The sequence below is a fragment of the Nyctereutes procyonoides genome, unplaced genomic scaffold, assembly GCF_905146905.1.
Source record: "Nyctereutes procyonoides isolate TBG_1078 unplaced genomic scaffold, NYPRO_anot_genome, whole genome shotgun sequence".
Taxonomy (NCBI): Eukaryota; Metazoa; Chordata; class Mammalia; order Carnivora; family Canidae; genus Nyctereutes; species Nyctereutes procyonoides.
The window spans coordinates 27,166,830-27,180,229 of record NW_026575020.1 but is presented as its reverse complement, the minus strand read 5'-3'; the positions used below and the strand labels follow the sequence as shown (position 1 = coordinate 27,180,229).

The following is a 13,400-nucleotide window of genomic DNA, read 5'->3' as shown; positions in this document are numbered from 1 at the left end:
TTTCCCATATATCTCTCCTGTTGTGCTGCCCACAATATTGTTCTGAGCTCATTGAAGTGTTCCCGGTGGGCCAGAATAAAGCCTTGGGAACTCTCTTAACACAATTTAAAAATTACATTTACCACTTGTCTTGAATGAGAAGATTATGAAATCAGAGAGAAAAACCCATTTTTATCAAGAAATGCCACGTAATGGACTCTTCCGGAGGCAGATAGCGTTTGTCACTCTGAGTGATGAAGGTGATCACGGAGTCCCAGAGTGCCCTCTTTACCAGTCCCCGCTGAGCTTTACTACGGCAAACTCAGGACCATGGACCCAACAGCAGGATCCACCCAGAGATGCATCCAAACGAGAGTATGACAGACTAAACACTGTTAAAGCTGAAGAGGACACCAGACGGTTTGGCTCTAGAGGTTTCCAATGACTCTGAATGAGAGCGATGATAATCACTCCTGCTCTCCTCAGAACAAAAGTCCCCACTGTGGCTCCAGGGTACCCACAGAGCTATCGATTCTGCCTTCAGGACACATGGAAGCCATCAAAAGAAACCCAAAAATACAGCGGGAATCCGGGCTTATAAAACTCTACAGCCCTTGAGCACGTGATATAATTTGGACGTATTCAAAGAAAATATTCGCTATTGTTCTTTCCAATATTGGAAGAGAAAAAGCCACCTGCCCCTTGCTTCACTCAAAAACCTCGGGGATTGGCAGGAGGAGGAAATATGGGCTGGTGGGGAGGCAGGGTGAGCAGGGGGCTAAAGCCAGAAACAGTCTGGCCCACCACACCCCCAGCGGCCCTTTCTGCTGCCTTTTTTTTTTTTTTTAAAGATTTTATTTCTTTATTCATGAGAGACACAGAGAGAGGCACAGGCAGAGGGAGACACAGGCTCCATGCAGGGAGCCCAATGCAGGACTTAATCCTGGACCCTGGGATCATGTCCTGAGCCAAAGGCAGCCGCTCAGCCGGTGAGCCCCCCAGGCGCCCCCCTTTCTACTTCTGAGGCCGACTCAGCTGAACTCACAAAGTGTCGTCCATTTGCACCTCACGCCCTGATTGTCACTGCCATTACAGTAAGCACTTACAAGAAATGTGCGTCATCACAACAGCGCCCAGGTGTGGGAGTTGGACTCCTGACAGCAATCTCGAGCCTTTCTTTCACCTGGAGGGACGGGCGGGGCCGTGTTCTGCCTTTGGGCTTAGACTAAAGTCAGGGGCAGGATTCCTCTGCGGTGTTGGCACCATCGAAGTTGATCCAGGGTCCCTGGAGAGGAGACTCATCCAGATGAAACAGATCACCAGAAACATCTCCATCTGCCTCTCTCAGAGGCCATGCAGTCCTGGGTGGCCGGCCCTTCCCACTGGGAGTGAAGCCCCCTCGGGGAGTTCCCAAAAGTGGTTTCCCTAAGCATTCTCTCAAAATGCTGTTTCTCTCCGCTACATTTTGCCTTATGAGAAAAATAGGCAAGTATTTGGAAACTCCAAAATACATCTCAGGAGAGTTACACAAGCCTGTGGAGACATTACCAGATGCCAAGGGTTCAAAGCGCCTTTGCCAGAGCCCACACTCGGAGCCAACCAGGCAAAGGAACCAGAACTGGAGCCATTGCTGTCAAACTGGCCCCTGGTGGACCTGACTCCCCTGAAGAGAGGTGAGAACAGGATGAACCTTTTCATCCTTTCTTTTTTAAAGAGGCATCTTTATTTTATATTGTGGTTTGGGGTTTTTTGATACAAAAAGGGTTTGGAGAATCCCAAGAGTTTTGGTGACATAGGAAGTACAAATGGAAATGGGAATAAACTAGGGAATGGAACTCAGCTCTCCACAGATGGGACCCATCTGGATGTCAGCTCACAGAACCAGCACCGCTGTCAGTGAAGACATCCTGGGCTGAAAGTTCTTAAAACTCACTTTTTCCATCCCGGACACTTTCTCCACACTCTTCCTCGGGCTAACAGGCTGACTGAGCAATGAAACAAGAGCTCTCTCTTCCCTCCCTATTTCAAACTGGACCCATTTTTCTTTTGCTCCAGTTGGCTTTCTATTTGCTCATCGAATTGAGACTTTGGGGGAAGCTGCACAGCAGCAAACTGGAAATATTTTGAAAATAATTTGAACGTTTTAAAAAACCAAATCGTCTCAATGATTGTAAGATGCCATGACATTTTCTCCTTCCCCAGGCCAGGCTTAGAGGTATGGCTAGGTCAGACTCCTCTGGGGCACGAAGGCCATGGAGGGCAGCAGAAGAGCTGGTCCAACCCCACACAGGCTCACGTCAGCACTCATCTGGGAGGCCATCGCTGCCTGGGAGCTCTGTGGCTTCGAGCTCCACGCTGGACAGGAACCTCCTCAGCGTCTTGCGGCAGTTGTAATCCAGGGTGGTCGTGTAGACGGTCTTGGGGTACTTGGGGTAGACGATGGTGGTGCTGAGGAAGCGGGTGGGCTTGTGGCAGGGCTTGAAGTGCACCTCTGCCTTGTAGTTGCGCCAGGTGCAGTTGGGGAGGCAGGTGACAGTGTAACTACAGGAGGCCACTGCCAGGCCCAGGGGCAGGTGGACATCATCAATGAAGTGCCGCTCCGAGTCATACTTGACCGATGAAGTGTACCTGGGCAGGAGACAGAAAGAAGGCAGCACGAAGCTGTTCTCCTGAGCTTGGGGCACAGGAGTCCCTACTGTGATCTTGATCCTGGGGAGGGGGGCAGGTGGGGTGCAAACTTTGAGATGAGGCTACTCTAGTCAGAAGCAGCAAAGATGGGATCCCTGGGTGGCACAGCGGTTTAGCGCCTGCCTTTGACCCAGGGTGCGATCCTGGAGACCCGGGATGGAATCCCACGTCGGGCTCCCTGCATGGAGCCTGCTTCTCCCTCTCTCTATGTCTCTGCCTCTCTCTCTCTCTCTCTCTCTCTCTCTCTGTGTGTGTGTGTGTGTGTGTGTGTGTGACTATCATGAATAAATAAAATATTAAAAGAAAAAAAAGAAGCAGCAAAGATGAAGCGCCTACTGGGTGGTACTGTTCTAAGCACTTTACTTCCAGGATCTAATTTAACTGAATTGACCGCCCTGGGAGAGGAAATGGAGGTGCAGAAGTCAAGGTCACAGTGGCAGTGAGCAGCAGAGCTGGGATATATGTGCAGGTGTGCAAGATCCCCAAGTTTACCCCACACGTACTGTTTCTCCTGGCAGGCAGCAGCCCCTGGTTGTCTTTGTGTGTTTAAAGCTAGGGGAGCCTGCTCAGATTACTTCTCCAAGCCTTGTGTTCTCTTTCTGTGAAAGGTGCCCAGAAATAACCGAGCAGGGTATTAACTCACAGCAAGTGGTATAAGTCAGTGGTAGAACAAGGCGGTTTCTACTGCCTCACTAGGGGTGAATGCTTTATTTTCTCTGTCCCCTGACATTACAATCAGGTTGCTTGCTTGCTTTTTTTTTTTTTTTTAACATAAGCTTTCTGCCCAACATGGGGCTTGAATTCACAGCCCTGAGATCAAGAGTCGCACACTCTACTAACTGAGCCAGCCCATCACCATCAGCTCTTTAATGAGAGGATGACAGAACCCAGGACTTCTGAGAGTTAAGTGATACCAAGTACTAGTATTTGGTCCCCTTTGGCCTTTGGTTTAGAGACCCCTCAAACCAGAGACTGTGACCTTACCTTATCAATCAAAGCCAATGACCATCTTGATTTCTTTTCTTTTTTTTAAATTTATTTACGAGAGAGAGAGAGAGAGAGAGAGAGAGAGAGAGGCAGAGACACAGGCAGAGGAAGAAGCAGGCATCAGAGAGCCTGACGTGGGAATCTATCCAGAGTCTCCAGGATCACGCCCTGGGCTGCAGGCGGCGCTAAACCGGGCTGCAGGTGGTGCTAAACCATCTTGATTTCTTAAAATAAATTAGCATCTATGTTCCCCAGCAGCTACTTTTTTTTTTTTTTTGAGTCCTTTGGTAATTTGGGAGCTAATTTTTTCTGTAATGTAGTTTTGGTAATTTTTAATTTTTTTTGAAAGATTTTATTTATTTATTCATGAGAGACAAAGAGAGAGAGGCAGAGACATAGGCAGAGGGAAAAGCAGGCTCCCTGCAGGGAGCCCAATGTGGGACTCGATCCCAAGACCCCAGGATCACAATCTGAGCCAAAGGCAGACACTCAATTACTGAGCTACCCAGGTGGCCCAAGTGTTATTTTCTATGTAATGTAATTTTTAATGTAATATAATTTTTAATGTAAATAAAGCATTTGCTTATTTTTAAAATTTACTATTGCTAAAATAAATTGACTATTATAACTTCATGGATCCTGAAATATGTATGTGTATCACACAGCACTGCCTCCCCCAGCCCCTACCCACTGGTCAGGGAGTAAGAATTAGCATTCTTTTCAGCGGGTTGGTTGGATGATGGAAACGTCGTCTGTTCTCCTTAAGCAAAAAGGTAAGAAGGCTGGTGGAAACTAATGTCATGAAGTCATGTCCTCATTTTGTTCAAAATACAAGCTCTGCAGGAATAAAAGACTAAACCCCTCACCTCCAAACTGGTGAGCCTCCTTTGTTCCCCATCAAAGGGCCCTTTGTGTTAAGGGAGCTGAAACTCCAGAAAAAAAAAAAAAAAAAAAAAAACCAGCAGCTACCAAAAGTGAAATTCTTTTTCCTGAAGAGACAGATCTTTAACAGAGGCTCTCAGTGGATCCTCAGCCCCCAGGTAATCCTGGAGGAGATAAATTCCCAAAGGAAGAATGGTATGAAACTGTAATATAGGACAAGGCTATAGTGCCTTGAAGCAGGGGTAGGGGCGATGGGGGACCAGTTTCTGGAAAGAGTAATTATTTTGTTACAAAACTGTGAATGTCTGATGGTCATGATGTCCAAAAGCAAAAAGTGCAAAAAGCAAGTCACCAGACTTTACATGACCTTGTTTGTATTTCAACAGGTATATCTATGTATGTAATAAGTTAGAATACACAAAGAAATCCAAAAATAGTATCCAACACACTATGAATAGTCTTTGGCACACTTTTATGATTAACTCATTAAAAAAAAAAAAAAACAAGCATTGGGCACTTGGGTGGCTCAGTGATTGAGTGTCTGCCTTTGGCTCAGGTCATGATTCTGGGGTCCTGAGAGGTAGTTCCGCATTGGGCTCCCTGCATGGAGCCTGCTTATCCCTCTGCCTATGTCTCTGCCTCTCTCTCTGTGTTTCTCATGAATAAATAAAGAAAATCTTTTCAAAATAAAAAAATAAAAAAGTAATAAGCATTAATTTCTGCAATAAAAAATGAAAAATGGAAAGCTCCAGTCAAATCTGTGCCTGCTATATTTACCTTACTTCCGTTGGCGGTAAGGGATCAAACTCCACTCCTTCACCAAAGGACAGAGGGCACAGCCTGGGTGAGCAGGCAAAGGCCAGTGGGCTGGAGAGAGGTGCTGGATTCTGTGAGGATGGAGAAGGCAGTTAGACCACAGGCCAGTCTGACGCATCCCTCAAAGAGGTCCTGGCTCTGAGCTTCCAGCTGACAGGCCCCACTGGGATTTGTGTCCTCTTCCTGGAAATGATGCCAGAGAAGGGCCGCCCCACAGCATGGCGAGAGCTCTGGATGGAGAGCCAAGAGGTCTGGGTCACATCACCTGCCCTGTGACCTTATCTGTACACCAACGGGATGCTCCCTTCCTTCCCTGAGGTCTGTGAAAGGCTAAGGAGCTCAGCATCGTGACCTTGGCAAGACCCTGGGGCCGTGGCACCATCCCACGACAAGGTAGTGAGAAGACCTCAGTGAACGGGGGCTTCACTCACCAGAACCCTCAACCCTATCACTGTCTCGGCAACACTTTTGAAAAGCCAAAAACAAAATTCTTTCAGAAATCTTTTCACACGGAAGGCTCGGGCCAACTTCCCCCGTGCCTCCTCTGCCTCCAGGACCACAGGATTAACACTCTACCAACGTGGAAGATCCATCCACAAACTCACTGGGAGGCTGAACACCAAGAAAGTCTTCCTCACCCCCTGCCCCTGTTCAGCAAAGGAGACAGAGCAGTGTCCCTAGACGTTAACTGGCTTCTGGCCCCGACAAAGCTCCACACTTTCTAATTCGTTGAGCAGCCTGAGCGAAGGCCAGGGCTGTCCAAGACATGGGTGCTCGCTTTCACCCGACGTGGCTGGCATCGGGCATCTGTGTTAAGTGTTCAACGGGGAGCAGCCCTTTGGGTTCCTGGGTTTCCCGGTGATGGGTCATTTTCTTGGCCTCATTCGAGAGAAGGAGCCACTGCGGGGCCAGGATGTGGAATGGCAGCCCCGCCCCCACACCTTCCAGGATGGAGAAGGAAGCAGACAGTCCTAGAAGGTAGGCTCCAAGACTCTCACCCTGCTACCAGGACAGAGCACCAAGTGAGGGCCTAGGGTGGAAATACCAAAGTCAAAGGGGACCAGGGGAGGGGAGGGAGGTGCAGAGGGGCCTCCTAGGGCTCCTGAACCTGGATAGGGGAGGGGCTGTGGCTGGCAAGTGAGGTCAGTAGAAGAGGGGGAGGGGGGAAGGTGTGGGCACTGGCTGCTGGAGAGCTTTTGGAAGCAGCCCCCAAGTAGTGGTGGTGGGCCCTGCTCTGCCCCCAGCCCCCTGGCTACCACACCTTCCACCTAGGGAGCACCTTCGGGCTGTCCTGGTGGCTGCGAGGTGGTGGCAAGAGGGGAGGTGGACAAGTCTCCAACACACACTAAAGCCAGGAATCCACACAAGCACTTGGTTCTCTTGTTGGCTTCCTCATCCCGGCCACCCAACAGACACTCCCTGAGCACACACCTTGGCCCAGGTGCAGGGTGGGGATGGGACAGGCACCTGGGAATTACAACAGACACAGGAACAAGTGCCGGCAGGGAAGGGGGACCCAGCCATGGATTTGAGCATGGCTCTGGGAAGCATCAAGGAAGTCTTCCCAGAGGAGGCTACGAGTTGGGCTTGAAGGGCCAGCAGGGCTCTGATAGGTCAAAACGGCAGCTGTGGGAGGGAATGGGCTGGGGGTGGGGGAGGCATGCCAGGGAGAGGAGAGGATAGGAGGCACCGACTAAGAACCTGCCTGTGGTCAGGGCGCCCGAGGCTAGCAGGGCCAGGCAGCAAGGGTTCTGAAGGCCAAGTTGAAGCAAGTGCCGCCTTCCAAAGAGAAAAGACCCCGAGCCTCAGCCGGGGCCAGTGGGTCGAGACTTCCACGCCCATCAAAGGGCCCGGGTCTTAAAGGAACAGCAGCTGCCACCCACTACTTCACCCCAGGGGAGAGGGCTGGAAATAGCCATCCCCAAGGGGGAGCAAAGGGGCCTGAGAGCCCCACTTTGAACCTTGGCTGTAGACAGGATGTGGCTTCCCCTGAGCTCTAGGTAAAGGCAATAAACGCCCCCACCTGAGCGGTTCCTAGGGGCAGAAAAGACGAGGCGTTTTTCCTTTAAATAAAAATTTTGAAGTAACATAAAAGGATTCCTTTTTGAAAGGTTCCACTCAGCTAAAGCCCTCTCACCCACCAAGCGCCACACACGGGCTAGGTGACAGGACAAGGGGGGCCACCGGGAGGCGGGAGGCTCACGCGGTAAGGTCCCCCTCCACACCTCCAACCTGGTGCCCACAGGCAGGCCCCACCTGCTGTCGGGATCAGGGAGCTGAAGCACACACACCCTTCTCCCCAAGACCGGCCACGAGGGGCAGGTCCTTCCTTGGGAGGCGCCACCGCTGGGGGCACAGCCCGGGCGCCAGGCCCGCAGCCGCAGAAGGCTGCGCCTCCCCTCGCTGTGGCCGGCCCCGCGGGAGTGTGGCCGCGCCGCAGCCTGGCAGCCGCGGGGGCCGCCACCCCAAGGGGAGGAGGCGGCGGCTCGCCTCCCCGGGCTCCCGCGCCTCCCAGGCGATGACAACTTTCCAGCCGCCGCCTCCAGCTGGCCAGGCTCTCGCCGCGCCCCCGCCCCGGGCGCCCCGCGGTGGCCAAGCCGTCCCGACGCGAAGGTGGCGGCGCCCGCAGCCGCGGTGGTCCCCGGGGAGCCGGCTGCGGGGGGGGGGGGGGGAGGGAAGGGGCCCGAGCGGGGCCACTCACCGGGGCCGCGGGGCTCGCCGCCGCGTCGGGCTCCAGCGTCCCGGGGGCCGCCGAGTGCTCCCCGCCTCCCCCGGCCGCCGCGAGCCCCCAGTGGCTGGGGCTGGGGCTGGGGGGCAGCCCCGAATCCGGACTGTCCAGGACGCCGTCGCCCTTCTTCTTCGTGTCCACGAGCTCGGGCACATCCTGCAGGCTCAGCCGGCCCACCATGGCGGGGGCGCGCCGGGGGCCGCCGGGACCGGGGGCGCGAGGGGCGCACACGCGGGCTGGGGCCGCTGCCCGCCCCGCCGCCCTCCCTGCCGGCTGCCGGCTGCCGCCTGCCGTCGGGGTCTCGCGGGCCGCAGCGCTCCGGGCCCCGCCCTCCGCCCTCCGCCCCGCCCGCCGGGACCCGCCCGCCGGGACCCACCCGCACTGGTCGAGCGGCGAGGCCCGGCGCCAGGGGCCGCTGCGCTCCCTTCCTGCGCGCCCGCACTGCGCTCGGCGCCGCCACCCTGCCCGCCCCGCCCGCCCGCCCTGGCGGCGCGGAGCTGCGGGTCCCCGCGCGCTGGGGCGGCTCCTCTGCGGAAGGTCGCGCGCCCCGGCCCCGCCGCCCTGCGCCCTGCGCCCTGCGCCCTGCGCCCTGCTACAGGTGCCCGCGGGATCCTGCTCGCCCCACGCTCCGGGCGGCGCCTTGTCCCCTGGCCCCGGCTCCGCAGAGCCCGGCGGGCGCCAGTGCGGCCCCGGCAGCCCGAGCTGAGCCTCGGCCTGAGGAGGCCTGGGGAGCCGGCCGAACCCAGCGAGCAAACAACTGGAAATTATTAATAGTTAACGCGCGCCGTATGGCTCCGACCGCTTCTTGGCTCAGCAGAGGGGGCTCTCAGAGCGTCCCCGGCTTTCGTTGCTGCCGAGAGGAAAGGAGGACCTACTCGGAGTATCCTCGGGGACTCCAGGGGGCGGGGAGAGGGGACGCAGCACTCCCTGGTCCGGCCGCTCTGCTCCCACGCTGTGACCACCCCAGACAGGGAAATTCTGCAGAGTGGGACCTCCAACTACAGGGACAAGCTCAGGAGGCTGCCCGTGGGCTGTCTAATGGGCCAGGCGCTCCCTGGTGGGGGGCCATAGTTTTTCATTCATGGGAGTTCCTTTCTAAGAACCACACTGGGGGGTTGCTGCCTTCTTTAGTTGGACAGACAGGCCCTGTCTCCGTGGGAACTCGGTTCAGTACCTGTCAGCTGCAGAACAGAACTGGGCTACCCTCAAACCTAGTACTTTTGCTCATGGAGACCTCCCTGTATTGGAAGTATTGGAAGCTCTCACCCCCACCAGCCACCATCTTCCAGGAGTTTCTGATGGGTGTTTAGCCGGATAGGAGTTGTGCCCTGGCTGGATGAGACGGAGGCTCTGTGCATGCCCCACAATGGCAGCCTAGTCTACATCCTGGCAAAAACAAAGGCTGCTTGTCTTGCTTGGGACCTGTTAAAGTCAGAATTTAGAGTAGGTAGATGTTACAGGTCTCCTGGCAAAGTTCAGCCCTCCTACCTTCTTCATCATTTTGAAGTAACAGAAAAGGAACTTGACTTGGTCCGAGTCACATAGCTGGTGCAAACTGCCTTCACTGGAAAATAAAACCTGGCACATGCCTGTGTACTGGGAAGTTGCTTGTTTATTTAAGGCTTGTGGGAATAGATTATAAAATCAACAGCATCAGTGGTTAGTGCAAGGATGTACTGTAAGCAGTGGGCCTTAGAGGTTGGGCCAAGTATATGGCTACACCTTCCTACCCATGCTGATCCCACCATCTGCACATCCCAGGCTGCTTTCGATATGGGGCATCATGGGAGGAATGGCAGTGCTTCTTGGGGTTGTGAAAAGGGTGGTCTGTTGGCAGTGGGAGGACTCGGCTCCCTGGGGGGAATTCACCACCACCACCACCCCACCCCCCAGCATTCCCAGGTAGATCCTAAGAACCCTTCAGGTAGAGATTAGGCAGGGCTTTCTGAACCCAGAGGACATCCTTAGGCCTTGCCCAGGACAACTGCCAAGGAGTTCCTGAAGCTAATGGCCCCCCATGCTTCCTTCCCCACAGAGGAAACTGGCCTTGATACACACACAGAAGAAACTGCAGAGGCTTGAAGAGGAACCTAACCCCAGCTCTGCACACTGACAGAGAGGCACAGTTAGAGACCACGGTCTCATAAGATTCCTCTGAAACAGGTGCCCCCTTTCCCAATAAGCCGCACCAAACTGGGATCCTCCCCTGGCTCCCAGCCAATCAAAAGCCAAAAATGAGGGGGGACCCCAGGTTTGTAACCTCTTGTCAGACTGTCTTTGAAGAGCTCGAAGATAAATCCGAGCTGACTGGAAGCCATACGAGGACCAAGAAGAAAGTGGGGGACATCCTGCCTGAGCCACCTCTCCGTCAACTCATGGCATTTCTGGTGGAGATGAGCAGAGGAGTTCTTCCAACAGAAATTACCCAACTTCTACTTGTCCATGTGTCCTTCTGGGTGGGAGGGCAGGGGGACTTCCTTTGTCACCACAAGGGAGCTGTGCAGCTCAGCCTAGAAGTCAGCTGTATTTGCTGGGCTCTGAGCAGTGAGTTCATACTGTAAATCTACAGTAGTACTTTGGAAGAGCCCTGTTGCCTATGCTCATCGTTGTCCTACATCTTATTCCAGATTGCTTTCCAAATGATGCTTCTTTAAAAATCTTTAACTAGGGGGATCCCTGGGGGGCTCAGTGGTTTAGAGCCTGCCTTTGCCCCTAGGGCGTGATCCTGGAGTCCCAGAATCAAGTCCCCCATCGGGCTCCCTGCATGGAACCTGCTTCTCCCTCTGCCTGTGTCTCTGCCTCTCTCTCTCTCTCTGTGTCTCTCATGAATAAATAAATAAAATCTTAAAAAAAAAAAAAACTTTAACTAGAGCTGGGGAGGGACAATGGATCCCACTTTTACTCACTTCTGTCCCAGCTTTGAAGACAGGCCTTCTTTTGAGGAGTAGCTGGGGCACACCTAGAAATCCGGGGTGAGCTACACAAAACAACACCACAGAGCCTGCTTCAGAGGAGCCACTTCTCAAAGCTGTCCTTTCAGAGCACACCAGGGCCATGGTCCCCCTGCCTGGATCACAGAGACTGATGTCCTCATAGGACTTGGCTTCTGGCCTGAGGTCTTTCTCAGCAGGGTCTGAGGAACAAAAGATGCCTAACAATGATGCCAGTACTGCATTTTCCCTTTTTCTGCACTAAATGAAGCTGATGCCTGAATCGAGTGGAGTCAGATGAGAACAGGGCAGGACCCCTCCCCACACTGCCACTGCTTATTGTTTTGGAACAGTTTGTCTTCAGTAAACCCAGCCAGACAGTGGATTAAAAACACGGCTGGCTCCAGCATGCTGGCTTGCACCCCATGCCCCGTGGCACCTTGTTGTCCCAGCCACTTGGGTCCTGGTGTTCTGGAATTCCTGATGCTGTGGATTTGCCTTACTATTGAATTCAGTCCTCCCTTCCCTTCATATGCCTCCATATCAAGCAAAATGCTCCTAAACACACACACACACACACACACACACACACACACACACACACACACACCTTTATTTATTTCCATAAGTATTTCAGGATTAAGATGATAGTTTTCAAAGAACATTAAAAGTGACCTGCTGGGGCGCTGGGTGGCTCAGCCGTTAAGCATCTGTCTTCCACTCAGGTCACAATCCCGGGGCCCTGAGATCGAGTTCCGCATTGGGCTCCCCGCTCAGCGGGGAGTCTGTTTCTCCCTCCGCCTCTGTTGTTCCCCCCACTTGTACTCTCTGGTTCTCTATGTCCAATAAATAAAGTCTTAAAAAAAAAAGTGACCTGCCATATTCAATAAAAAAAAAAAAAAAAAAAAGGAACTGAATGAAAAAGAGACACATGGAAACAACACACTCCCAGGAGTGTATGCACCTACATTGTGAGGTCAGTTTAGAGCCCCAAGCCCCCGGGCACTCACAAAGGTACATCAGCCAGACAGAGCCGGGGGCTACCAAAGTTCTGGCTTAGCAATTTTAGAGTGAAGTGGGCCCAGGGGCACAGGTCAGCTCCTCTTCTGACCTTTCCCCTGGGAGACCACCAAGTCAGGTGGGAAGATTTCCTGCCCAGCCCAGCTGGTGACACTAACCTAGTAAATGAATGCAGCTTGGGGTGGATTCAGGTGTCTCCCCTTGTGGACAGCCCTGTGACCCCAGATACAGACCCTCTCCTCCAGGGCTCCTATTTGTTAGCTTAGAGGCCTGCTCCCCAAAGCTCCCTGGTTACACAGAAAAGGGCCATGGCCTCTGCAAAATAAAACCCAGATGGGATTTTGCAAAGAGCTGGGGCACATGGCCTCCTTGGAACTGCATCAATACACTTGCACTCCTGGCATTGGTCTGCATATTCACACTGGACAAGGACTTGCAGCCCAGAAAAATAGCCCTGAGTTGAGCAATTGAAGTTAAGACCCTTGGCTCCTTGGCTGAAAGGTATGATAGATGGGTGTGCTGTCACTGTCCCTGGGGAAAAGACGGCTGGTCTGTGCCATCACTCTCCAAGGGCAGCCCTGCTGGGGTGTTCTGGGACCACCCAGGGATTCAGGGCTGCCTCGGCCCTGTGAGTGGGCCGAAGAGATAGTGAGTGGGAGCCAGTGGAGGTGGCCAATTGGGTCCACAGTGATGGGCTCACCCATGGTGTCCTTCCCAGGAGCCAGAGCTCCTAAGCGCATTCCTCTCCTCCCCCAAATGCAAAGCAGAGTACGCACAGGCAGGAGGCGGCTGTGGTTTGCAGCTATGTACAACTGGGAGCCCTTGATGCTTGCTGAAGACCTTTATGTGCCTTTGAAGAAATGTTTTTCAGTTTTGAGTCTTTGCTGAAAATTAGCCAGGGGTGGGGGAAGAACATGGGGTGAGAGGAGAGGTATGAAAGAAAAAAACTGTCTTGTATTTCCCCAGGTCATATCACTGGAGTGGGGGAGGGGACACTAGAATTTTATTGCCTCTTGCCCTGCACTTTTGCAGGATGACTTCAACCACTGACAAGTATTTCTAGAAACTCTGAAGGTGTCTCTCATAGGCTCATGAATAAAGCTGGTCATAGACATGGGATGCCTGCTATCAGTTTGCCTTTTCCTGCCCCCACCACCTCTGCGCTGGTTCTGCTATGCTGCATGACAGTGTCCCACCCTGGCCCCCCAGGGAAGGCTGCCCTTGCTGAGATCACCATCAGCTCCACTAGGCACCTGAGAGAGGTCACAGCCATGCTGCTGTGGGTACTGTTCCTTTGCCCCTTACCAGGCACTACCCAAAGCCCTGGGTGCTGCTGCTAAACACTGAGGGTGGGGGGAGGTTAATTTACA

The 13,400-nt window shown here is 53.6% G+C and overlaps 1 protein-coding gene across 1 annotated transcript; it reads right to left on the bottom strand.

Moving 5' to 3' along the window:
• Nucleotides 1–811: 811 nt before the first annotated feature.
• On the bottom strand, nucleotides 812–8,370 carry RFLNB (refilin B). Its single transcript, XM_055331469.1, has 3 exons — nucleotides 8,054–8,370; nucleotides 5,314–5,423; nucleotides 812–2,607 (listed from the first exon to the last, which is right to left on the bottom strand). The coding sequence occupies exons 1-3, from the start codon at nucleotides 8,258–8,260 to the stop codon at nucleotides 2,277–2,279; spliced, it is 648 nt and encodes a 215-aa protein (XP_055187444.1). The 5' UTR covers nucleotides 8,261–8,370; the 3' UTR covers nucleotides 812–2,276.
• Nucleotides 8,371–13,400: the final 5,030 nt, after the last annotated feature.